The sequence below is a fragment of the Nicotiana sylvestris genome, chromosome 8, assembly GCF_000393655.2.
Source record: "Nicotiana sylvestris chromosome 8, ASM39365v2, whole genome shotgun sequence".
In the NCBI taxonomy this organism is placed as follows: Eukaryota; Viridiplantae; Streptophyta; class Magnoliopsida; order Solanales; family Solanaceae; genus Nicotiana; species Nicotiana sylvestris.
The window spans coordinates 188,211,762-188,236,221 of record NC_091064.1 but is presented as its reverse complement, the minus strand read 5'-3'; the positions used below and the strand labels follow the sequence as shown (position 1 = coordinate 188,236,221).

The 24,460-nt window shown below is 37.2% G+C and overlaps 2 protein-coding genes across 3 annotated transcripts; both read left to right on the top strand.

Moving 5' to 3' along the window:
- Nucleotides 1–49: 49 nt before the first annotated feature.
- LOC104243148 (uncharacterized) lies at nt 50–1,087 on the top strand. The gene is made up of 2 exons (XM_070155044.1): nt 50–401; nt 615–1,087. Exons 1-2 carry the CDS (start codon nt 50–52, stop codon nt 1,085–1,087), a joined length of 825 nt encoding a protein of 274 aa, XP_070011145.1.
- Nucleotides 1,088–3,522: 2,435 nt separating this feature from the next.
- Nucleotides 3,523–15,708, top strand: LOC104236906 (protein TIC110, chloroplastic). Of its 2 annotated transcripts, none has more exons than XM_070152953.1 (15): nt 3,523–4,129; nt 4,733–4,792; nt 5,576–5,699; nt 5,855–5,923; nt 6,034–6,132; nt 6,406–6,472; nt 7,101–7,165; nt 7,344–7,438; nt 7,638–7,762; nt 7,950–8,050; nt 10,020–10,236; nt 11,063–11,217; nt 13,873–13,998; nt 14,114–15,076; nt 15,163–15,708. In XM_070152953.1, the coding sequence occupies exons 1-15, from the start codon at nt 3,591–3,593 to the stop codon at nt 15,403–15,405; spliced, it is 3,048 nt and encodes a 1,015-aa protein (XP_070009054.1). In that variant the 5' UTR covers nt 3,523–3,590; the 3' UTR covers nt 15,406–15,708. The 2 variants fall into 2 exon arrangements, with proteins under 2 accessions (XP_070009054.1, XP_009789255.2); XM_009790953.2 differs by having other exon boundaries at nt 7,635–7,762.
- The last annotated feature ends 8,752 nt before the right edge of the window (nt 15,709–24,460 follow it).

Below are 24,460 nucleotides of genomic sequence, written 5' to 3'. Positions count from 1 at the left end.
AATGTTACAACAAATTGAGATTCCGGAGTAGAAACGGAAAAGAATTACTATGAATTTTGTCATCGGGCTACCACGAACCCTTAGAGGTTATGACTCTGTATGGGTGATTGTAGATCGACTGACGAAATCAACACACTTTTTACCAGTGAAGACTACATATAATGGAGTGAGGTATGCACAGATATTTATAAATGAAATTGTCCGACTTCACGGAGTTCCAATATCCATTATCTCTGATAGAAGATCACAATTTACCTCACACTTTTGGAAATCTTTTCAAGAAGCATTGGGTACACGAGTAGATTTTAGCACTGCATTTCATCCACAGATAGATGGACAGTTTGAGCGTACTATACAGATCTTGGAGGATATGTTGAGGGCTTGCATTCTTGAGTTTGGAGGTAGTTGAGATACTTATCTACCTGTAGCTGAATTTGCTTACAACAATAGCTTCCAGTCTAGTATTCAAATGGCACCGTACGAATCATTGTATGGTAGAATATGTCGTTCTCCTATCGGATGGTTTGAAGCTGGTGAGTCTAACTTATTAGGACCTGACTTAGTACAAGAAGCTATGGACAAGGTCTAGCTGATCAGACAGAGATTGCTTGCAGCTCAAAGTAGACAAAAGTTTTATGCTGATAAGAGAAGAAGAGATTTAGTATTCACAATTGGGGACAAAGTGTTCCTACGAGTCTCTCTTATGAAAAGTGTGATGCAATTTGGGAAAAGAGGCAAGTTGAGCCCCAGGTTTATAGGACTGTATGAGGTACTAGACCGAGTGGGAGCTGTGGCTTATCGTTTGGCACTTCCTCCTGAGTTGTTCTTTATTCATCCAATGTTTCATATCTCAATGCTAAGGAAATGTATATCAGACTCATCTCGGGTGCTTGAAGCACCTATTATACCGCTTAATGAGAAGTTGTCTTACGAGGAGGAACCGATGGCTATTGTTGATAGGCAAGTAAGAAAGCTACGGTCAAAAGAAATTGAGTTCGTAAAAGTCTTATGGCGAAATAATACATTTGAAGAAGCTACTTGGGAAATAGAGAATACTATGCGAGTCAAGTACCCCCATTTGTTTTAGTCTACAGGTACGTAACAGTCTACAGGTACGTACTTGAGTTAAATTCGGGGACCGAATTTCATAAAGTGGGGAGGATATAATACCCTATATTTTTTTAAATAAGGGTGTATTGGTCATTAGCATAATAATGATAATAATAATAATTATATTAATAATAATTATAAGAAACTAACTACGAAAAAAAACAAAAAAATGAAATGACACAAAATGAAACAAAACAGAAAAAGGAAAATAAAAGAGCACAAGAACAGAAGGAAAGTGGATAGGAGAAGTAAGTCGACTTCAGAGTTTTACCTAAATTAGAATTAGGATGGTAATTATGGCAGCTCCGAATATGACTTTCATGTCTGCTATGGAAACCTAAGAGACCCAATTTGAATAGAAATCGAATGCCTAGGTTTTTTTTACATGTATAAATAGCAGCTTGGTATCGATATACCGCATAGTCTTCCTCTCGCAGCAAATAATTTTTGGAGAAGGGTTTTAGGTTGTAAAAGCATTTCATTATTTTGAAGCCAACACTTGAAATCTTACTTCCGATTGATTGGAAGAATTTTTACGAATCGCTCGAGGTGAAGCATTTGGTATTTCGGCACAAGTACTATGAGTAGTAATCTTACCGAAATTTATATTTTCATAACCTACATGATTTACACATGATTTTTAATATGAATATGTTACCGATTAATTTGAGTTGCATGTGGGACAAGTCTTTTACTCAATATGATACGAAAATAGTTATTTGACATGATCACTATTGTTTTAAATATTCTTGTTGTCACTAGATATGTTTTACCGTTACTTGAATTTACTATTATCGAAATGAAATTACATGATTTGATAAGAACCGAAATGCCCTATATTATTTTAAAAAATTTTCCTATGAGTATATATGCATACAAAGACAAGTATAAATAGGAGTAGACTTTGAAGGATCCCGTAGTTAACAACGGGTTCGTTAGACCTAGTGCATCTTGTATTTACCGATTATAGAGAACAATTATAGCCCTCGCTAGTGGGAAGGTAGAACTAGCATACCGTTACCAATTTCCCTCGAGTAGGGACTATCGTTATATTTGACTTCTTGCGAAGAAGTCCACAGATATACCGATAACATGATTCGTTCATTAAAACTTCCCAAATGAGTATATTGATATTATACAGTGATTACCGACCTTATTACTGAATTGTTAATCATATTATACTACAAGAAAAATGTGATAAGACTGAAAAATATTTATTGTTTCTGAAAGGGCATTTTATGATATTTTCTGTTTAATATACTAGCATGTTTTTGACTTGTCCCCAATAAAAATCGTTGTGGCAAAGTGCTATTACTCACTGAGCTAGCGACTCATTCCCCCACTAATTTTTTTTACAGAGACAACAGTTGACGCGGGCGAGGATTTCGTTAATTAGAGCGCACAGGTTGATAGTTCTTGGTGAGCCTCGCACTTGTTCGCGTGGGTGAAAATTTTATTGATTGTTATGGTCTTTTCTTTGAACTCTTAGAGTCGCTCCATAATCATCATTTTAGTGTCATGAGTATTATTTTGTTATTATAGTCTTATGTTGAGTATTGTCCCTTATTATCAAAGTTGGAGATAAATTAATATTTCTAGCTGTTAGTGGGTTGATTAGCAATGTTGGAGACTTTTTTTGGTTAATTGATAAGTTGTCGATTGTTTGGTTTGATATTAGGATGGTTGGTTGTTGATTTTGAGACAGGAAAGTTTTGGATAGTCCAAAAACATGGGAAACTCTGTCCGATTTTCTTTAAAATACCGATGAGGCTTACTTGGGGGCACTTGCTCCGAAGTGCCGGTCATGATCCTAAATTGTGTCTGTGACTGTGGACTCAAACTACTTCATGAAAGCGCTTTTGGTAGGAGATAGAGTACAACCTCTCTTGGTTTTTCGACATCTTTAACTAAAGGGTCAAAAGAGGAGTAATATGGAGTAGTTCTAAACTTATATATATGGGTAGTATTAGGAATGTCAATGTCATCTAGGATGGTAGCTTTATTGATTTTACGCATTAATCAAGTGCATATTATTTTTTGTTGTGATGATAAATTACAACGTAAGATATGTAGCCGTAAGTGAATCTTTTGTCAATCTAGACGCGATCTTTCATTCCATATTTTACGTTATTTAAAAGACATGTTAGAAATTAGAATGTTCGATTTTGATTGGATTTCATGTCATAAATCAGGTAGTCATACAATGGAACAAAATTAATACGAAGAATATTAACAAACCAGAATAAGTAATGACTAATGAGTTGGAACAATTTAACTCTCTGATGTGCTCAACAATGGCAATAATATGTTGATTCTCTGTTATTTTATTTGCCATAATATTATGTTAGGCCCGTGCATAGCACGTGCGGTTTCAAATATATGGAAGTATGAATTCTGCTATCTTCTATCTGTTATTCTCACTTGTCCTCTCTTCTCTCTCAAATTCTCCAACAAAGAAAGAGAGAAGACGAGATCGGAATATGAACCCCTCACTTCTCCTCACTACCAACCAACCTTCTGTAAACCCCACCACAACTACTTTCTTATCTCCTTTTCTCAACCCTACTCCTCTCCGTTTTACCCGTAAAATCTCCCAGAAACGCCGCCATTATCGCTACAATTACGGTTTATCTACTGTCCGTTCATCTGCTTCTTCTGTCCCTGACAAACCCCCTTCGTCGTCTATTTCGGTCAAGCCAGATGTCTTTGGAGGTAAGAAAGAACTTTCTACTATTCAATCCCTCGTGGATGCCATGTCACCGCCCATAAGAATAGCCAGCTCGGCTTTAGTATTTGCTGGCGCTGTGGCTGCTGGGTACGGGCTTGGTGTTCGTTTTGGTGGGTCCCGCAATGCTGGGGTGGGTGGTGCTATTGCTCTTGGTGCTGCTGGTGCCGGCGCCGCTTATGCATTGAATTCCTGTGTTCCTGAAGTCGCGGCTATTAATTTGCATAACTATGTGGCTGATTTTGAGGACCCTGCTGCCTTGAACAAGGAAGATATTGATGCAATTGCTAATAAGTTTGTCCACTATACCCATTTGATTTATTCATACATTTATTTATTTATTTGCGAGTATATTTACCTGCACTAATGCTTGCACCAACTAAATCAATTAATATGTGCTATTTCTTGGATTTGTGACCAATGCCCCCACTTAAAGTTAAATTAACATGAGTTGGTGCAAACACCGGGTGTGCGTAATTTTTTCCCGTAGCGGGTTGCTTGGATAGTGCAATTCTCAGGGGGAAAAAAACTCTAATGCGGATGCTTGGACCATTTGCTTTGATTTGATTGATTATCTTTGTGATCAGTTAAGTAGCCTAATTATCATTTTATTTCTGGCTTAATGACCTTTTAGTAACAATTAGTTATTTCAGACAATTGACCGGTGCTGTGGCTGGATTACAGATTATTTCAGTATTTTGTGTCCCAAACATGCTACTACCACACACACACATATATATAAGCTTTTTCTTCTAGTACTTATTTATCAAATTCCATGTTGGCTACTTTTTGAGCTTTCACACACAAGTTTTATCAGAGTTCTCTAACTTTTCTAGTTTCGTTTATCGATGTTTGTCACCTCATTTCTTTACCCCTTTACTTCTTTTTATTGTTTAGGTACGGTGTCAGCAAACAGAATGAGGCATTCAATGCGGAGCTACGTGATATATATTGCCGGTGAGTGATAAATTGTCTGCACTGAAGTACTAACTTGTTATGAACATCCTGGCTGACATGAAAGCTGCATGTATTTCTAAAAAAAAAAAAATTGAGTTAGTGAAAGTTGCATGTATTTCTTTTTACATAAAACTGAGACAAAACCTCTTCAATGTATTATCACATCTCTCCTTTTTCGTTTTCGGTTTCTTTTGTGCTCTTTATTTCTTTTTTTCCCCAATTGTCGTATGACAAAATTTTCATTATATGAGTTGCTTGCTTGGGAATAAAAGTAGCAGAGTTTGACCCTATTAAGCACTTTGTAGGGCAAAGTATGGGTTTTGTAGTTAATTGGTTGCTTGCTACGTCCAAACATATTGATCTTGCTTACTTTCTGAGATGTTTTTTCCTTGATTAAGATCCCCGAAATGTTTTAAGGTTGTGTCAACTTTTGCAGATTAAAAGAAAAAGAAAATATTTGTCACCTTTCTGCAGTTACAATTTCTTGCACATGCTTTTCTATACTATTTCAGTTCCTTATGACCCAGAAAGTATCAAAATTGCTATCCTTGTCTTGGCATATTGACCCAATTACATTTGAATGCTATAACTAACATGGCGTGATACTTGTTTCAGACATGTAAAAGGAATCAGGCAGAGATTTTTGCTTATTCATTTCAAATGATTATTTTGAATTTTAAATGTCCTTTTTATTTACCAGTTACATGGCCTGTAGAACTTATCAGTTTAAACGTTTTTAGCTTATCTGCCCTTTCTTATGCATCAAATTTGATTTGTGTTCAGATATGTATCTGCTGTCTTTCCTACTGGGACTGAAGAACTTAGAGGCGATGAAGTTGATACCATAATCAAATTTAAAAATGCATTGGGAATTGATGATCCAGATGCAGCAGATATGCATATGGAGGTAACTTGAAGTATTTATTTGATTCTGCACCTCAGCATTGCAATACTTCTAGCTGTGGTGGGCTTGCAAAGTTAGAATGTTATGTTGATGAGCTACGTTTGCTTTAATAAATAATTCGTCAAGTGTTAAGAAACTTATACATGTTGGTTTCTCAGATTGGTAGGCGAATATTCAGGCAACGACTTGAAACGGGAGATCGTGATGGAGATATAGAACAGCGTCGGGTGGGTCATCTCTTCAATAGCTTTAATTTCCACTTTATGGCTACTGTACCGCCTTTAGTTATCAAAGAACAATAAATGGAACTTGACCATTTCTAACTTCTCCAGTGCAGGCATTTCAGAAGTTGATATACGTCTCAACTCTAGTATTTGGAGAAGCATCTGCATTCCTTTTACCTTGGAAACGTGTTTTCAAGGTTACTGATTCCCAGGTAGTGGATAATTAAATGCATCTCCGTTGGCCCCTTCTCTCTCCCCCTTCTTTCTGGAATTGTTCGATTGTGCAGTGCCATGCCCCGCTTGTGGCTTTAACATTTCTATCTTCTGATTGAAGTTGCTTTCATTCCTCCTATTCTGTACCCCCTTCATTTATGTATTGGACTCCTATTATCTGGCTCCCTACTACCTTACCATTTCTCAAAAAAAAAAAAAAGTTGTCTGTCTCTCTACTTCATTTCACCTGTTTTAACATTTTTGTTCATTAGGTTGAGGTTGCTGTCAGGGACAATGCACAACGATTATATGCCTCCAAGCTTAAGTCTGTTGGCCGAGGTAAATTTGGTCTACTGATGCCTTAGAAGGCACTTTTTGCTTTTCTCTAAAGTAATGCCTTTCCAAAAACTTTCAAACTACTTGCTTTTTTGCTTGGGATTTTCTATTTCTATTCTTAAACTTCTCTCTATTGTGGTAATTTTAGCAAATCGGCTTATGTGCTTAAGTTTGTCTCTTTTGTGGTATATGGCGCTTAATCCTGAATAAGATGAATTGTTACATGAGGCTCCTTGTGCTGCATGGGTTTGGTAGGTTCCACTCGTGCACCAAGTAGAGATTCTTTTCTCTGGAAGTCTTTTTCTCACTTCAAATTTCTCTATGTCTAGTGATATATCATATTGGTTTATGGGTTTTGAGGGCGTTCTGGCAGTAGCTCTTGAATCTGGATGTATCTTTATTCTCTAGGGCAGTATCGGTCTTTGTATGGATTTTACCAGCCTTATATTGTAAATGCTAATTCTTTCATTAATTACACAAATTCAATTCCTAGTAGCTAACGGACCTTGCAATTCTAAGTTATGGTGGCGTTGGGATGAAGTTCTTTCAGTTGTTTTTTCATGATTTAATTACTCCACTTTACTTCAGAAGCTTTGCATGGTTTATTTAACTACTTTACTTGTTTCTCCAGATATTGATGTGAACCAGCTGGTCAGTTTGAGAGAGGCACAGCTTGCATATCGGCTGTCGGATGAGGTAGTGCCTAAAAAATAATCACATTTCTACTTAAATACATCATTGTAAAACATACTTTGCTCCTTGAAAAAAAGAATAAGACTGTTTTGAATTTGTTGCATGATATTCATGATCGATTTTACTATATCCATGTATTCGGTCATCATTAATATGCCCATGACTATTTATGTGTTTGCAGCTTGCAGAAGAGATGTTTAAAGAGCATGCAAGAAAGCTTGTTGAGGAATGCATATCACTTGCTGTTGGCAGTTTGAAATCAAGAGCAAGAGCAACGTAAGGTCTTAAGTGTGTTTAACCTCTTAAAAAGGGAACTTTGGGCCATATCCGCGACTTGAATTCACCGGATAAATCTTTTACTAGGCAATTCTGTGTAATAGAAATGGGATAACTCGTGCAATTTCTAGCACGACATAATCTTCCATATTCTTTGCTTGTATCATTTGTTTAATGAATTAATTGGGCCGTTAAGCAGGGAAGCCACACGTGTGATCGAGGAGCTTGATAAGATCTTGTCATTTAATAATTTGCTAATTTCACTGAAGAACCATCCTGATGCTAGTCGCTTTGCTCCGGGCATTGGGCCAGTTTCCTTAGTAGGTATGTTTGTTGGTGATCTTTGGCTGACTCTTATAGAACTTGTTTTAAAAGTCACTGGTCTCTCTCAAGTCTAAGTGAAATCCTTTCACGGGGCTTTTTTCTTTCAGCTGTTTGTTGTTTGTGTGTCAGTTTGTTACCTGGAGTTAACTTTCCTTTTTCCTTATTCTTTTCCTTCCTGTTCCTTCAGGAGGGGAGTATGATGGTGATAGAAAGATGGATGACCTAAAACTTCTCTACAGAGCATATATTACAGATTCTTTGTCAAGTGGTCGGATGGAAGAAGACAAGGTATGGTGATTAAATTTTTCTCTCCTTCTTTCTTTATAGGGTTTTTGGAATTTTCCTTTTCTACTTTCCTGCCATTTTGGCAGGAAAGTTTGAGATTCTCTCTTCTTTTCTCCTTGCATATGTCGGATTAAGTTACGTTTAACATATATTTGCTTCTTGGGAGGGGCTTGTAAAGATTAAAGGGGAGGGTTATTCATTGATATACTTTTCCTATGAAAGATGGTTTATCCACCTGCTTCTGTTGTTGGGTATGAATGGACAAGAAGTTAAAGGAAAACACACATTTCTTTTTATCCAGCTTCACTATATTAAACTTCTGGTACAGGTTAAAAAATTAATTCTTTGTTGATTTGCTTTCCTATGGAAGATAGCTTATGCACCCCCTTGTGTTTGGTATTACTGGACTGGAGCAGACACATATTCTTTTCTCTTTTCTAGCTTCCCTGTGGTTGAAAATGCTGACATGGGAAGACAGAATATCCCTCCAGTTTTACTCCCTTATCCCGTATCTCTTGCTTGTCCTCCTGCCTCTTTGTTCTACTAAACTTATGATAAGTTAATGGAACTAGAACCAAAAAATGGATGATGTGGAAATATTAGCAGAAAACTGGTGGCGGTGGGACCAAGATTTATAAGCTGTTCAATCAAGAGGATTAGCATGACCTTTGTGCAAAGGTGACATGCACTAATCTAAATGTGGTCCGAGTTGTCTGATGAGGATGAAAGCAAGAAAGACTAGTTTGATAGCGGCTCTTGACCTAATTATGCTAAGTTGCACACTTGCACAAATAGGCTTGTTGGCTTCAATTGCTTTTCTCTAGAGGATCTCTTATTTCTCGAGATGAGAGTGATATACACGTGTATTAACATATTTTGGTAGAGCAGATTATAGAAGGGAGCTCTTGGTTGTCAGCATCACATGTATCACATGTGCTATGTCCGTAAAAACATGTCCAATGAGAAAAATATAGCACAAAAAGCTGTAGTATGTTGGGTGCACCTAAGGGTGTAGCCAAGTGGTCAATGAAGTGGGTTAAGAATCATGAGATCTCAGGTTCAAATCCCAGTAGAGGCATAAAAACTAGGTGATTTCTTCCTATTTGTCCAAGCCTTGGTGGGCAAAGTTACCTGGTACTTGTTGCTGGTGGGAAGTAGCAAGTATCTCGTGGAATTAGTCGAGGTGTGTGCAAACTGGCCCAGCCACCATGGTTATTTAAAAAAAGGCTGTAGTATGCTGAGTCCGTCCTTTTGTTTATATCTACACTGACCCTTTTCTTTCTTTTTTTTCCTTGAGAACATTCATCTTTTAAAAAATTAGAACTATGAAAAAGTACTTGTATTGGTTTTTGAATTTCATTCTTGGTAAATATGTTTCTTGCCACAAATATATTGATGATATGTTTGGAGTAACTTTTCATGAAAACATAAGGTTATAAAAAACGTAGATAAGGTTATAAAATAGGGTAGATAATAAATTTGGAGTAATTCAACCATGTTGAATCTTGCTTTGTGGGTGTAGGCTGATATCACTACAATATCTAATGATGTAATAATAAAGTTTGTTTAATCATTGCGTGCAAATCAGTCAAAAATAATTGCACGCAAATCAGTCAATGTTCTTCGACTCTTTTAAGTTGCACGCAAATCAGTCTATGATCTTCTTTGGTTCTTTTGATAGCTGCATGCTAATCAGTCTAAGTTCCTCGTCATTATCACATAAGGATTACTCTTAGCTTGATTCAGGAAACAGATTTCTCATTGATGAGATGGTTGTGGGACCAATCAGTTTCTAGACCGATTTGCTTGTAAGATTGGAGTATATTGGATCATTGTTTAATTAATGTGTTCAGTTGGTTCTGCACCCTAACGAGTAGGAGTTCCCGTGCATCGTCTCTAGGCCATTTGATTTTCTTCTGTTTGTCATTTAGTTGTATGCCTTTTAACTGTTCAATGTTATTTCTTCTTGTAGCTTGCTGCTTTGAACCAATTGAGAAATATATTTGGTTTGGGGAGACGAGAAGCAGAGACAATCACATTGGATGTCACCTCAAAAGTATACCGTAAACGACTTGCTCAAGCTGTTACCAGTGGTGATTTAGAAGCTGCTGAGAGCAAAGCAGCCTATCTTCAAATGCTGTGTGAAGAATTAAGTTTTGATCCGCAAAAGGCTCTTCAGATTCATGAAGGTAACCCATGACTTTACTGTAACTTATCTTCTAATGGATATTGAGTGACATTTTCATTTTCAATCTGTCTGGAGAGGGAAGCCTCTTGTTAGTAGTCAAGTTTTTAATCACATCGAGGTGTGCTAACAAGAACTTGTTAAGGCTATTGGTTTGAGTTTCAGTTGATTCATCTGTGAGGCAAAGATATAACTGAGCTGTCCATTCAGTACAAGAGTGTCGACTTTCTTTTTCTGATTCGGTACTAAAACCTCCTGAAGCAGTCCTTGAAATTTGAGTTGTCTCCATTTCTGCATAGTGCATAGCATGTCAGTTAAAAAACCAGCGACTAGAATAGGAGAGGTGTTTATAGTGTCACGAGTTTGCTTACCGGCCATTAGTAATTTCATTTTATAATTGATCATCCTAATTCTGTTAGTTGTGTTTTCCGTTTTGGAGTGTTGCAAGTGAGGATGCAAAATGTTGAGAATGAGGCTATAAGATTAGAGAATGCTTAAGGACGCATCAACCAAACAAGTAGACCTAGGGAGGGATTAGGGAATTTTCGATGTTTGTCCTATTGGCTTGTGAACAACATTGACCACCTATCTATAGTATCTTCGATTCTGTGCTCCAGTTTAGTCAAGGTATTTTTTGCTGACAATGCTTTGAGCCATCTAGGTAATGCCTATGTGTCGTCTTATGAACTGAGTTTTTTTCCTGAAATATGCAACATGAACTTTACTATGTGCCTGACGCATTCATCTGAAACCTTTAAACATTGTGAAAAGATAATTTGAACTGTTGTATTCTGTCACTGGAAAAGCTTGTCTTTACTTTTCATTTTCAGAAATCTATAGGCAAAAGCTTCAGCAGCTTGTCACTGATGGAGAACTTAGTGATGCGGACATGAAGGCATTGGAACGCCTGCAGGTCATGCTTTGCGTTCCCAAGCAAACAGTTGAGGCGGCTCATGCAGATATCTGTGGCAGTTTATTTGAAAAGGTAACCACCAGTCTCTTCTCTATTTATGCTGCGTCAGTTAGTTCATTTTTATGCTATGCAGCTGATTGGGCTGTAATGGCATGAGGCAAATTTTGCTGTGGATTATATAAGAATTTGTGTACCCTGTCGTTTCTCTTATGTTAAATTAGCCAAGTGTAGTTTGATATTTTGAGCAATTGCCTTTAGGAAATCACAGCCAACCCCCCTTCAGTTGCCATAGATACCTTTGCTCTAGATGGTGGTAAAATACAAAACTTCCCATACTGCTTATAATGTCGTTACGGAGACATATTTTGTGCTTGCTTTTAATTGAGGAGATAACTTGAAAACTCTGCTGTTATCTGGTAAGTTACATTTTATTCACCTGATACCCTTATCCCATGCGCTTCATGGTGTATGAGAATTGAATAAGTTGAGTCATAAATGTCTGGAAAAAGCAGTTAGGAATGTGAAGCTAATGGACCTTGCTCCTAACTCAAACCCAAAAGCTAGCTGATAAGGTGAGAATGACCCAAGACCATACAAGGAAATAAACACTCCATTTCTCAACCAATATGGGTCACTTAACAAGGACCAAAGGCTATTGCTTGACTGCTTCTACCTTGCTTACCTTCTGCCCCATAATTTTTGTGCATGTATACTTTCAAATGTGAAAGTGCCCTCTGTCAAATGCATTTCTTGTATAGATCTGCTTCATTTTTGGAAATATTAGACCTTTTATGTGGAGTTACTTTTCATTTAGTATTATTTTAACTTTTTTTAGAACATTGTGATATTTAGTCCAAGTGGGATTTTACTAGGTTGTTGTTGTTGTTGTTGTTGTGATATTTAGTCCTAAAAATTGCTTTGATCAAGTTGCAGTTTGACCCCTGAAAGTCAAATACGAACAAAGATTAGTGTACATTGTATGTGTGAGAATGCACGAGAGAAAAATCTATTTTATTAACAATGATATAGTGAACCCTATATATAATACATATTATACTCCTACTACATATAGGACTAGGACATATTCTACTCGTATTACATATGAGACTAGGACATATTCTACTCTTACTACATATGAGACTATGACTATTTACACATAACCATCTAACACTCCCCTCAAGCCGGTGTATACAAATTATATGTATCGAGCTTGTTACATATGTAACTAATAAGAGGACCAATGAGAGACTTGGTGAAAATATTACACTAATAAGAGGACCAATGAGAGACTTGGTGAAAATATCTATAAACTGATCATTCGACATACAAAGCCATAGACTCCCCTGAGCAACAAAATCAGGTGGTTGTTGATAAACAGAAGTTGCTATGGAAATGTTTTGTCTTGCTATGCCTGACACAAACAGATAAAATGAATCGAAGAGTCGGGGTCATAAACGAAAATCAAACCAGTTCAATTCTGAAAACCAAGAACGTCAAGCCCCATTCCACAATTAACATGCACTAAAGAAAACTAAGTAGAGGTACCCATTACTTACTTTTCATCTTCCTTTTCTTCGATTCTTTAGAATGATTTGGAGTTGGTTGTCAAATGGATAAATTTTGCCTCTACATTTTGTCTTCAGCATTCACTCTTTCTTGTGAGAGAATCATTTTTCCAGATGGGTTACTTATATTAAAAAAAAGAAGAAAAGAATACATATTTCAAGATGGTTATTTTGGAAAAAAAATTTGTCACTGAGCTGCAGGAGTAATTTTTACGGTGCGTTAGTTCTTGTGGCAACAAAATCTTCTTGCGAGGGGAAGTAGCTGTGCTATCAATGGGTTTCTAAGTAGAGAACCAGAAGGAAGTAAACAATGGAGCAAATGTTGTCAGTTTAACTGTCTATATAGTTAGCTTTTTGTAGAAAGCGTCTCTTTTCCTTTTTGTTCTTGTTCCTTCGAAAATTCGCATCTTATGCTACAGGTAGAAAACTTAGGATGATTGAATGGAGTGAAATGCAAACTTTCCCCAATAAAAGCAAAAGAACAAGAACGATTTAACTTTCATGTATCTGTGATTTGGTTGAAGGTTTAATTTTTTCATGTAGTAATTCAGATGTTTTCATAAACTTTGGCGGTGCTGAATGTAGTTAGTGATTAGAGTTTACGTGTACTGAGTCGAAACCTGCTAGTAGGGTTTGCTTGTCTGTTCACAACTATTCTATTACCACGTATGATCTGCAGAAAGCAGAAGCCCATTGTCAACTGTAGTAGTATGTGGTATCTTATGCACTACACTCATTCTACTGAAGCAGGCAGTAGTAAATTATTTCTCACCCCCCTCAAGTTTTCATCCTCAGTCGTTATATATATGTGCATACATATACCTGCATCAGTATGCACCTCTCAGTATGTAGATAATAGGAAGCTCGAGCACTGTCCCATTCCATGTCCTCTGCCAGCTTGTTTCCCTATGTCATTTTTAGCAAGTTCTTCCACACTGGTTTCTCAGATAGTGTAGAATTAGTTGATTTGGCATTGTCTTGTTACGTGCAGTAATCACATTGTAACAAGCCACATTTGTTAGAGATTTTGTTTCTTAGATTGTGAGTTTTTAGTTTTCAATATTTAAGTGGGTTGATCTCTTTCAACTTCTTATGGTGCAAAAGGTGTGAAATTGAGCTAATCTGGTTCCTTCCTGTCACCCAATATAAATATTGTTGGCAGGTGGTTAAGGAAGCAATTGCTGCTGGTGTAGATGGTTATGATGCTGAAATCAAGAAATCTGTGAGAAAGGCAGCATATGGTTTACGGTTAACCAGGGAGGTTGCCATGTCTATTGCTAGTAAGGCAGTAAGTATCAGGATGCTAATTCTCGTCTACAGCTTGTAAAAGTTTAATTTGATTCCACAATCAGAAATATACCTCGATATCTTTCTAATTACATTCAGTGGCTTCACAAATACAGGTCAGAAAGATTTTCATCAGTTACATTCAAAAGGCCCGAGGATCTGGAAGCCGCACTGAACAAGCCAAAGAACTGAAAAAGATGATAGCCTTTAATAGTTTGGTTGTGACTCAACTAGTTGCGGACATCAAGGGTGAATCATCTGATACACCACCAGAAGAGCCTCAAAAGGAGCAGGTTCAACAAACCGACGAGGATGGGGAGTGGGAGTCCTTGCAATCACTAAGGAAAGTAAAACCCAGCAAGGACAATTTGAGAAAGGAAATCCAGACTGAGATTTCTCTCAAGGATGATCTTCCGGAAAGAGACAGAACTGATCTTTACAAGACATACTTGCTCTTTTGTCTAACTGGGGAAGTTACTAGAATTCCTTTTGGGGCCCAAATCACCACAAAGAAGGATGATTCAGAATATGTTTTGTTAAGTCAACTTGGTAGCATCCTTGGGTTGACTGATAAGGAAATTGTTGAAGTGCACCGAAGTCTAGCTGAGCAGGCTTTTAGGCAACAAGCTGAGGTGATCTTAGCTGATGGACAGCTAACCAAGGTCAGAATGGAACAACTTACTGAATTGCAGAAGAATGTTGGCTTGCCACCTCAGTATGCCCAGAATATAATAAAGAGCATCACAACAACAAAACTGGCGGCAGCCCTTGAAACTGCTGTTGGTCAGGGAAGGCTGAGCATTAAGGAGATTAGAGAATTGAAAGAATCTTCAGTAGATATCAACACCATGATATCTGACAGTTTACGTCAGAATCTTTTCAAAAAGACAGTGGATGATATCTTCTCATCTGGTACTGGAGAGTTTGACGAAGTAGAGGTATATGAGAATATCCCAAAAGATCTTAATATTAACGCTGAGAAGGCCAAAAAAGTTGTTCATGAACTAGCTCGTAGCAGATTATTAAACTCGCTTATTCAGGCTGTATCCCTTCTGAGGCAGAAAAACCATAAAGCATTGGTATGAGTCTGATCTGAAGATGCTACTGGTTTTGCGTGAATAATGTCGTAATTTTGCAGTTTTAATGCTTCCCTTTGTTTTTGTAGGTTTCGTCTCTCAATGATTTGTTAGCTTGTGACAAGGCCGTTCCTTCGACCCCATTATCTTGGGAGGTGCCAGAAGAACTGGCTGATCTTTTCATCGTATATGCGAAGAGTGATCCCACACCAGATAAGTTGTCCAGGTTACAGTATCTGTTAGGTATTAGTGATACAACAGCAGAAACTTTGAGATCTATGAAGGATAGGGAACTACCAAATGGGGTAGGGGAGGAAGAGTTTGTATTTTGATTCTCTTATAGCTTCTGATGAATGTCTGAATATCAGGCTAGAGAGAGAGAGAGAGAGAGAGAGAGAGATGGGCACTGGTAATTTTTTCATTTAATGTAATTGAGGTGTGTATCTTTGTGCTTTAAGATGTGAGCCAAAAATGGTAGTATCGTTTTTTTGGTATTTAGTAACTGGTAGAGCAGTGTTATGCTTTTTGAGTTTCTTTGTTGCTTAGTTACAAGTTGGACTCTCTTCTCCTTTCAGAAGGGGAAGGAATTAAAATGTACCAATGAAAAGATTTAATGCAAGGCTTTTGTGTCTCAATTTTCATTTCCTTGGTGAGTCAGGATGAGACGGAACTTTGTGTCAACAAATCTTAACCTATAGAGGGATTCTTTTATTTGGAAAATATAAGCACAAGAAAATAATTTTCTTATTTGAAAAAAATATTTGTCCGAAAATGAAATCATAGATTCAAGAATAGAAGAGTAGCGTTCTCGAATGCTACCTTTTGCACACAATTTATCATAAAAGGGTAAGTTTTAAAAACGAAAAGTTAATGTTTTCTTGATTCTTAAAAATGACACTAATTAAAAGGCTAGAAAGACAGTTGGACAGTTTAAAAGGGACAGGAAGGAGTACCAACTAAGAGTCGAAAACATTTGGCTGCTTTTGAGGCCAACTTAATTAGTGCACCCTACATTCAATTTTACTTGTCTACGCATGCCCCTTAAGAAATAATAAATAAAGTGCATAATTTATTATAATATTCATATTAATTGGTGTATAGTCTTAATAAATTGAAAAAATAATTTAGAATGTGTAATTAATGCTAAGGACAAAACAAGAAAAATATCTTAACATTTGCACCCCGCCTCCCTCCCCACCCCCAAAACTATCTCTTTTGCACCCGTACATTGGATCTTGGTCTGGACGCAATATTATTGCAGTTTTTCTTTGCGTGATAATGGTTGGAAGGCTCTGTTTTTTTGTTGGGAGATGCTAGTGACCTAACTTTGGTCACACTAGTGAAAAGACATAAATAACCCTCTAACTAATTAGCCTACATTTTTCCCCCCCAAAACACAAAATTAAATTTCAAGTCTTGAAGTATGCGAAAATTACATGTTGGGAGATGAAAAGTCTTGTGTATTATATTTGTATTTCCATTGTATTTATGTGTATTTTATGTTTGTACAAATTATACGATTTAGTGTGTATATAAATTATTGTATTTTCTTCCTTTCTTAAAAACAAATACGATATACAATTTATTGTACTTCCTTCATATCAAACCAAGTCAAGTGGACACTTTACCCTATCTAAAAAATGGATTCAAACCAAGAAAATTTGGTGGTGCAAGAAAATATGAATCCATATCTACTTATTATTTATATTTCATAATTAAATTGCTAATTATATCCCAAAATAAAACGATTGGTGTCAATTGACTAGTGGAACCATAGTAAACGTAATTATATGGTCGTTATCAATATTCGCATGACCTTAGTGAATGAAATTATATGTTGGCTGTTGCGGAAGCCAAATGTATAGAGTGTGAATAAGTCACAACTACTATACCAAAAATTATGACAGCCACCAAATAATAAATAAGACAATAAAACAATGGAAAGGAAACACCAGAATTTACGAGGTTCGGCTAATTTTGCCTACTCCTCGGACACAACCAATATTTTATTTCACTCCAAAAATACAAGTGAAATAATACTAAAGAGAGAAGATACAAATGCCTTAAACAGATGAGAAGGCAAATGAGAGGTGTGTTTCAATCCTAAACATTAGGCCTTCTTTTATAGGGGAAAAATCCCCCCAAACTTAACTCCCAACCAATGTGGGACTTTGGCATTTTGCCAAACTTCAACAAATCTCCACCTTGGCAAAATTCCACATTTTCAATTCTCTCTCAATAACAAATTTTGGTTGTGTCTTCATCTTCAATCTTCAGTGTTCAACAATGTTGATCAAATCCAAACAATGTTGAAACTTGACCGCAGTCACCACCTTTGTCAGCATATCAGCAGGATTCTCTGTAGTATGAATTTTCTTCACCGTGACTCCACCTTCTTCTATGATTTCGCGTACGAAATGATACCGAACATCAATGTGCTTCGTCCTTGCATGATAAACTTGGTTCTTCGCTAATTGAATAGCACTTTGACTATCACAAAAAATTGTGATACCTTTTTGTTCAACACCAAGCTCCTTTAGCAATCCTTGAAGCCAAATTGCCTCTTTCACAGCATCTGTAATAGCCATGTATTCTGCCTCTGTTGTAGACAAAGCAACTGTTGACTGCAAAGTAGACTTCCAACTAACTGGTGCCTTTGCAAAAGTAAACACATAACCAGTAGTTGATCTTCGTTTGTCCATATCACCCGCAAAATCTGAGTCACAATATCCAACTACAGACTGATTGTCTTCCTGCTCAAAAACTAACCCGACATCTACAGTATTATGAATATACCGTAGAATCCACTTCACAGCTTGCCAATGCTCCTTCCCTGGATTGTGCATATATCTGCTAATAACTCCAACAGCTTGTGAAATGTCAGGCCTTGTGCAAACCATTGCATACATCAAGCTACCAACAACATTTGCGTATGGTACCTTTGACATATACTCTCGTTCAGCTTCATCCATTGGCGACATAGTAGTACTTAGCTTAAAATGGGAAGCAAGTGGAGTACTAACTGGCTTAGTCTTGTCATCTATGCCAAAACGTTGAAGTACTCTCTTCAAATATTCCTTTTGAGATAAACAGAGTTTCTTTGAACGTCTATCTCTAATTATCTCCATGCCAAGAATTTTCTTTGCCTCACCCAAATCCTTCATCTCGAACTCCTTCTTCAGTTGAATCTTCAACTTATCAATTTCTTCCAAATTCTTGGAAGCTATCAACATATCATCAACATATAGGAGAAGATATACAAAGGAACCATCTTTAAGCTTGTGCAAATACACACAATGATCGTATTTGCTTCTCTTGTACCCTTGCCGCAACATAAACTCGTCAAATCGCTTGTACCATTGTCTAGAAGATTGTTTCAATCCGTACAACGATTTTTCAAGTTTGCACACCATATTTTCTTTTCCAGCAACTTTGAATCCTTCTGGCTGAGTCATGTAGATTTCCTCCTCCAAGTTTCCATGTAAAAACGCAGTTTTTACATCCATCTGAACTAGTTCCAAATCCAATTGTGCTACCAAAGCCAACATAATTCTAATGGAGGAATGTTTTACAACTGGAGAAAACACTTCATTGTAATCAATTCCCTCCTTTTGAGCATATCCTTTGGCCACCAATCTTGCTTTGTAGCGAACATCTACTTGGTTAGGAAATCCTTCCTTCTTTGCAAATACCCATTTGCACCCAATTGCTTTCTTTCCCTTCGGGAGATTGGCCAATCTCCATGTATGATTCTGATGAAGGGACTGTATTTCATCATTCATGGCAATCCTCCACTTATCTTCTTCTGAACTTTGGACAGCGTCTTTATAAGTAGTAGGAACATCATCAGCTACAATTGAGGTTGCACAAGCAACCGTCTCTATGAGACGAACAGGTTTCGTTATTGTTCTTTTTGGCCTGCTGGTTGCTATTGATTCAAGTTGTTGTTGAGATTCCTGAGTTGGAATCTCCTCTACTGGCTCTCCTTCCAGAGGGTAATCTTCATTTGTTTCCTCCTCTGCTTCTTGTGTAGGAAAAATAAATTTTCCCTCAAACTCCACCTGCTTAGAAGCACCTTCATTTTGTTTGGTATCTTCTGTTACCTTATTTACCATAGCAAATTCATCAAAGGTAACATCTCTGCTGAATATTACTTTCTTTGTCATAGGACACCATAAGCGATATCCTTTGACTCCAGAAGTAATTCCCATAAAAATAGCCTTCTTTGCCCTTGGATCCAATTTTGACTCTGTCACATGATAATATGCAGTTGAGCCAAACACGTGCAAAGAGTTATAATCTACAGCAGGTTTTCCGTACCATTTTTCAAATGGTGTTTTGCCATCAATAGCAGCAGATGGTAGACGATTAATGAGGTGGCATGCATATGTAATTGCCTCAGCCCAAAATTCTTTGCCCAAGCCAGCATTGGACAACATACACCGTACCTTCTCCAGCAAGGTCCGGTTCATACGTTCTGCCACTCCATTCTGTTGTGGTGTATGTCTAACAGTGAAGTGTCGGATGATGCCATCATTTTCACAGACCTTATTGAAATGATCATTTTTGTATTCACCTCCATTGTTCTGTGCGAATACACTTGATCCTCTTGCCTGTTTGATTCTCCACCATCGTCTTCCATTTGAGAAAAATTCCCAACACTTCATCTTTGCTCTTCATTGTATACACCCATACTCTTCGGGAAAAATCATCAACAAAGGTTACAAAATAGTGCTTCCCACCCAATGAAGGTGTTTTGGAAGGACCCCAAACATCAGAGTGTACATAATCCAAAATGCCTTTAGTATTATGGATCGTTGTACCAAATTTAACCCTTGTCTGTTTCCCTTTAACACAATGCTCACAAAACTCCAAGTTGCAAGCCTTTACTCCTTTTAACAATCCTTGATCTGATAGAGTTTTCAAGGATTTTCCTCCAGCATGTCCCAAGCGCATGTGCCATAGCTTGGTTGCTTCTGCCTCTTTGTCGTCACTGGATGTCACTGTCGCTGTCCCAATAACTGTACTGCCACAATAGCGGTACATATTATTATTCTTCCGATTAGCCTTCATTACCACTAGTGCACCGGAGCATACTCTCATCACTCCATTTTCTGCAATGATTTTGAACCCTTTTGATTCTAGGGCTCCCACAGAGATGAGATTCTTCTTCAAATCCGGTACATATCGAACATCTATCAATGTTCTGATCATTCCATCATGGTTCCTTAATCGTATTGAACCAATGCCATATGAGGTAAGAGGGCTGTTATCCGCTGTGTGGATGACTCCATATTCTCCTTCTTGAAATTCCATGAACCAGTCCCTGTTGGGACACATATGATAGCTACAAGCCGAGTCCATCAACCATATGTCTGATGATGTTGATGACTCTGTTGTAACTAATGAGAAGTCTGAATCATCACAATCAGCTACATTTGAATCCATAATAGCCTTTCCATTGTTATGTTTGGCCTTATTCTTCAACTTCGGACAGTCTTTCTTCCAGTGCCCTTTTTCTCGACAAAAGGCACATTCATCTTTACTGGGTCTGGATCTTGACTTGGATCTTCCCTTCTTTGTCCTCGTTTGATTTTGAGGACGACCCCTCACAAACAGTGCTTCTCCTTCTCCGCCCTTCTGTTTTTCTCGCTTTCTTTGTTCATAGCTGTACAAAGCTGAACAAACTTCTCTGAGAGAAATTTCGTCATTTCCATGGAGTAGAGTAGTTTCAAGGTGCTCGTACTCATCAGGAAGTGACGCCAACAACATTAAGGCCAAGTCACCATCATCATAAGTTGTATCCATATTTTGCAAATCTGTGACCAACTTATTGAAACTGGTGATATGTTCATTCATCGTGGTACCAGGAACATAGGTGAAGTGAAACAGTCTCTTCTTCATGTACAATTTATTTTGACTGTTTTTCTTCAAAAATTTATCCTCCAGTGCTTTCCATAATTTACTTGCAGAAGTTTCCTTTGTGTATGGATATTTCTGCTCTCTAGCAAGGTAGGATCGAATGGTACCGCAAGCAACACGGTTGATAATTCTCCAATCTTCTTCTCCAATAACATCTGGTTTCTTTTCTTCAATGGCCAGATCTAGCCCTTGTTGAAAAAGGACATCTAGAACCTCGCCTTGCCACATCCCAAAATGTCCGGACCCGTCAAAAATTTCTACCGCAAATTTCGCATTTGACACAATTCTTGTCATAAGCGAAGATGCCAATGATGACGTATTGTTGACACTTGATGTAGATTCTTCTTGTTTATTGTCCCCCATATTTGACACAAATATTATTTAATAGCTGACGACACAAATCAAGATTATTTCCTTTCTGATGTAGAAGATCAGACTAAGCTGCAACTACAGAGCATACTCAGACAGAACCTTGACTCAGTTACCAAGATAAATCTTTTCTGATGTGGAAGATCAGACTATGCTGCAACCACAGAGCATACTTAGACAGTACCTTGGCTCTGATACCAATTGTTGCGGAAGCCAAATGTATAGAGTGTGAATAAGTCACAACTACTATACCAAAAATTATGACAGCCACCAAATAATAAATAAGACAATAAAGCAACAATAAAGGGAACACCAGAATTTACGAGGTTCGGCTAATTTTGCCTACTCCTCGGACACAACCAATATTTTATTTCACTCCAAAAATACAAGTGAAATAATACTAAAGAGAGAAGATACAAATGCCTTAAACAGATGAGAAGGCAAATGAGAGGTGTGTTTCAATCCTAAACATTAGGCCTTCTTTTATAGGGGAAAAATCCCCCCAAACTTAACTCCCAACCAATGTGGGACTTTGGCATTTTGCCAAACTTCAACATTGGCTACTATACACACACACACACACATATATATAAACGTTCAATGTAACTATATATAAAGCGCAACAATGTAATTAACTAGTATCAATATCCACTTATTTTGGACAGAGTAACGATTCTAATTGCAGTTCTCTCCTAATTCTAGCAGTAAGGTCTGTTTATGTAGTGATGTGTGTTCAAGGAGCTGAGAGCAAGTTTGGTGCTCTTGCAAACAAAGTAGTGACTAGGAAAGTTGATTGCTGCAAAACAATTTTTCAATAGCCATCCAGTCTCGTAACATGTGCCTAGGAGATTTTCTCGATTTATAAAATGGATGGAATTACTATGGTGGCCATTACTTGTTCTCGTGAAGAGGAGAAATTTGTCCAATAGTGATAAAAGGTGTCTGACCTAATAGTATGCAATCTGCCCAACGCGACCAAAATACTCCTCGGGCGAAAAACTGAGCAATAATCCAACTCTTTGAGTGCCTGTTACTTTAATTTACCTTTCCATTCTTTTCTATGTTGAACTGTCAGGTATTTGAGTTTACTAGCCTATAGAAAATACACAAAACATTTGTCCAAATGAAGAGGAAATAACATTTTCAAGAACTAAACAGTTGAGGCTGAAACTGGCTCGATCGAAAGGATAAAAATTTGACAGAGGTGGTTGATTTTCACTTTTCAGGCTCTCGGCCATTAAATTATGAATTTTGGCATGGATAAAAGAAAGTTACATTGTTCTTCACATTAAATTATTTGAGTAGTAAGTGAAAAAGCAGTAATTTGAAATCACCTGACTTATTTATCGGTCTTTATCTTTCTGTTTTAGATCATACATTTTTTATGATTAATCAGATGGTCTTTTTGGCTTCTCATTTTTTCCTTAGAATTTAGATATGCTGGTGAGTCTCGAGTGCCCTTCTCAAAGAAAAAGGAAAAACAGAAATACCAAATAAATTAAGTACACAAACTTAAAAAAGATAAACTTTCCAAACGGTTGATGTTGCTTTTATTTAATATTTCTTCATATTTTATAAAAGAATATTCATTATCCCTCTCAATCTAAGCTACCTTTTGTGTGTACTAAATAAGTTAGGATAAACTTTATTTTTTTTTATGGAAAAGGGTGAGATATATCCTCTATTTTCATTTATTGTTTAATCTTGTCCCCCGGGTCATTTGTCCCTACTTTAACTGCCAAAACACGTGGCAGCATTTAATCAAAAGATCCAACCCACAAAATTGAAAAACCCATACCCAACTAAAACCCATGACCAGTCGTACCCATTCTCCTCTTAAAACACCCCTCGTCTTCCTCTCAAAAGATCCAACAGTTCAAAAAGGATAATCAAGAAAATCAACATACTTTTGGTTGTCCAGGCAGATCATTATCAAAACATGTAGCTATATGAAATTGTAATAATGTGTGCCGCTGCCCAAATCGAATCAGAACACCTACAGTTGTTGTTTCCTTTCAAATGGTTTTGGCATCTGCTCGGGTTATTCTCCTTTTCTTTTGAAGCTTATTCAGCAACCATTTCCATGCCATCTATTGAAATTTTTGGCTGCTGCACACCACAGCCACCTCTATGCTTCAACCCACAAATTTAATGGTTTACCCACTTATAACTCCATTAATAGTGATAAACATATGCTCTGTAATTCAACTCATTACAGCTACTTCTTCACCCCTTCATTGCCGCCATGGATTCTCGTTCTGGAGCAAAAATTGTTAAGAATTGGTGAAAGAGATACGTCGTTGGTCCTTACGACACCACTGTCGCCGAAACAACAGGCGTTTCTCGACAGCCCTAGTTGTCTCACCGGCCATATTTTTCCAACGTCGCGTACATTCTTTCTGGCGCTGCTAAGACTCTGAATGATTTTTAGTTCCGACTCGTCTGCTTCTCCTCCTCCGATACCGACTCCATGTTTGGTACTCCATGAAATTGATGAAAATGAAGAGGAGAAGTATGTGGATGCTTGTGATTAAGAAGAGAAAAAGGGGAATAGCGTTGGGCGGGTCATGGGTAACGAGTCGGGTTGGATTCAATCTCTCACGTGTCTTGGCCGTTAAATTAGGGACAAATATAAAACTTTGAAAGGAAAGTATAACGGGACAAAGTAGAGGGATATATTTGGCCCTTTTCCGTTTTTTTAATCCAAAATTATTATAAGGACTTGAGGAAATGGCATTAGAAAAGGGCATCTTCGTCATTATAGTATTTTATCCCGAAATTATTATTCCACGAGAATAATACCAAAATTGTGGTATAAATTGAGCAATCCCGAATTCAAAAAGGGATTTTACACAAATAGCCAGCTATATTAATTATTTACTTTTCTAGCCATTTACATAATTTTTAGGTTATTTCATACACAAATTTACATGTATAATACATAAATTATGCATAATTATACCTTCACGGGCTATTTTTAGTTTAAGCGATTACGTGGACGGCTATTTAAATTAATTCTTCAATTTAAATTCAACCAAACGCAAAATAAAATAATCACATATCTAATCCCTGGACTATTATTCCTTATCCCATCAA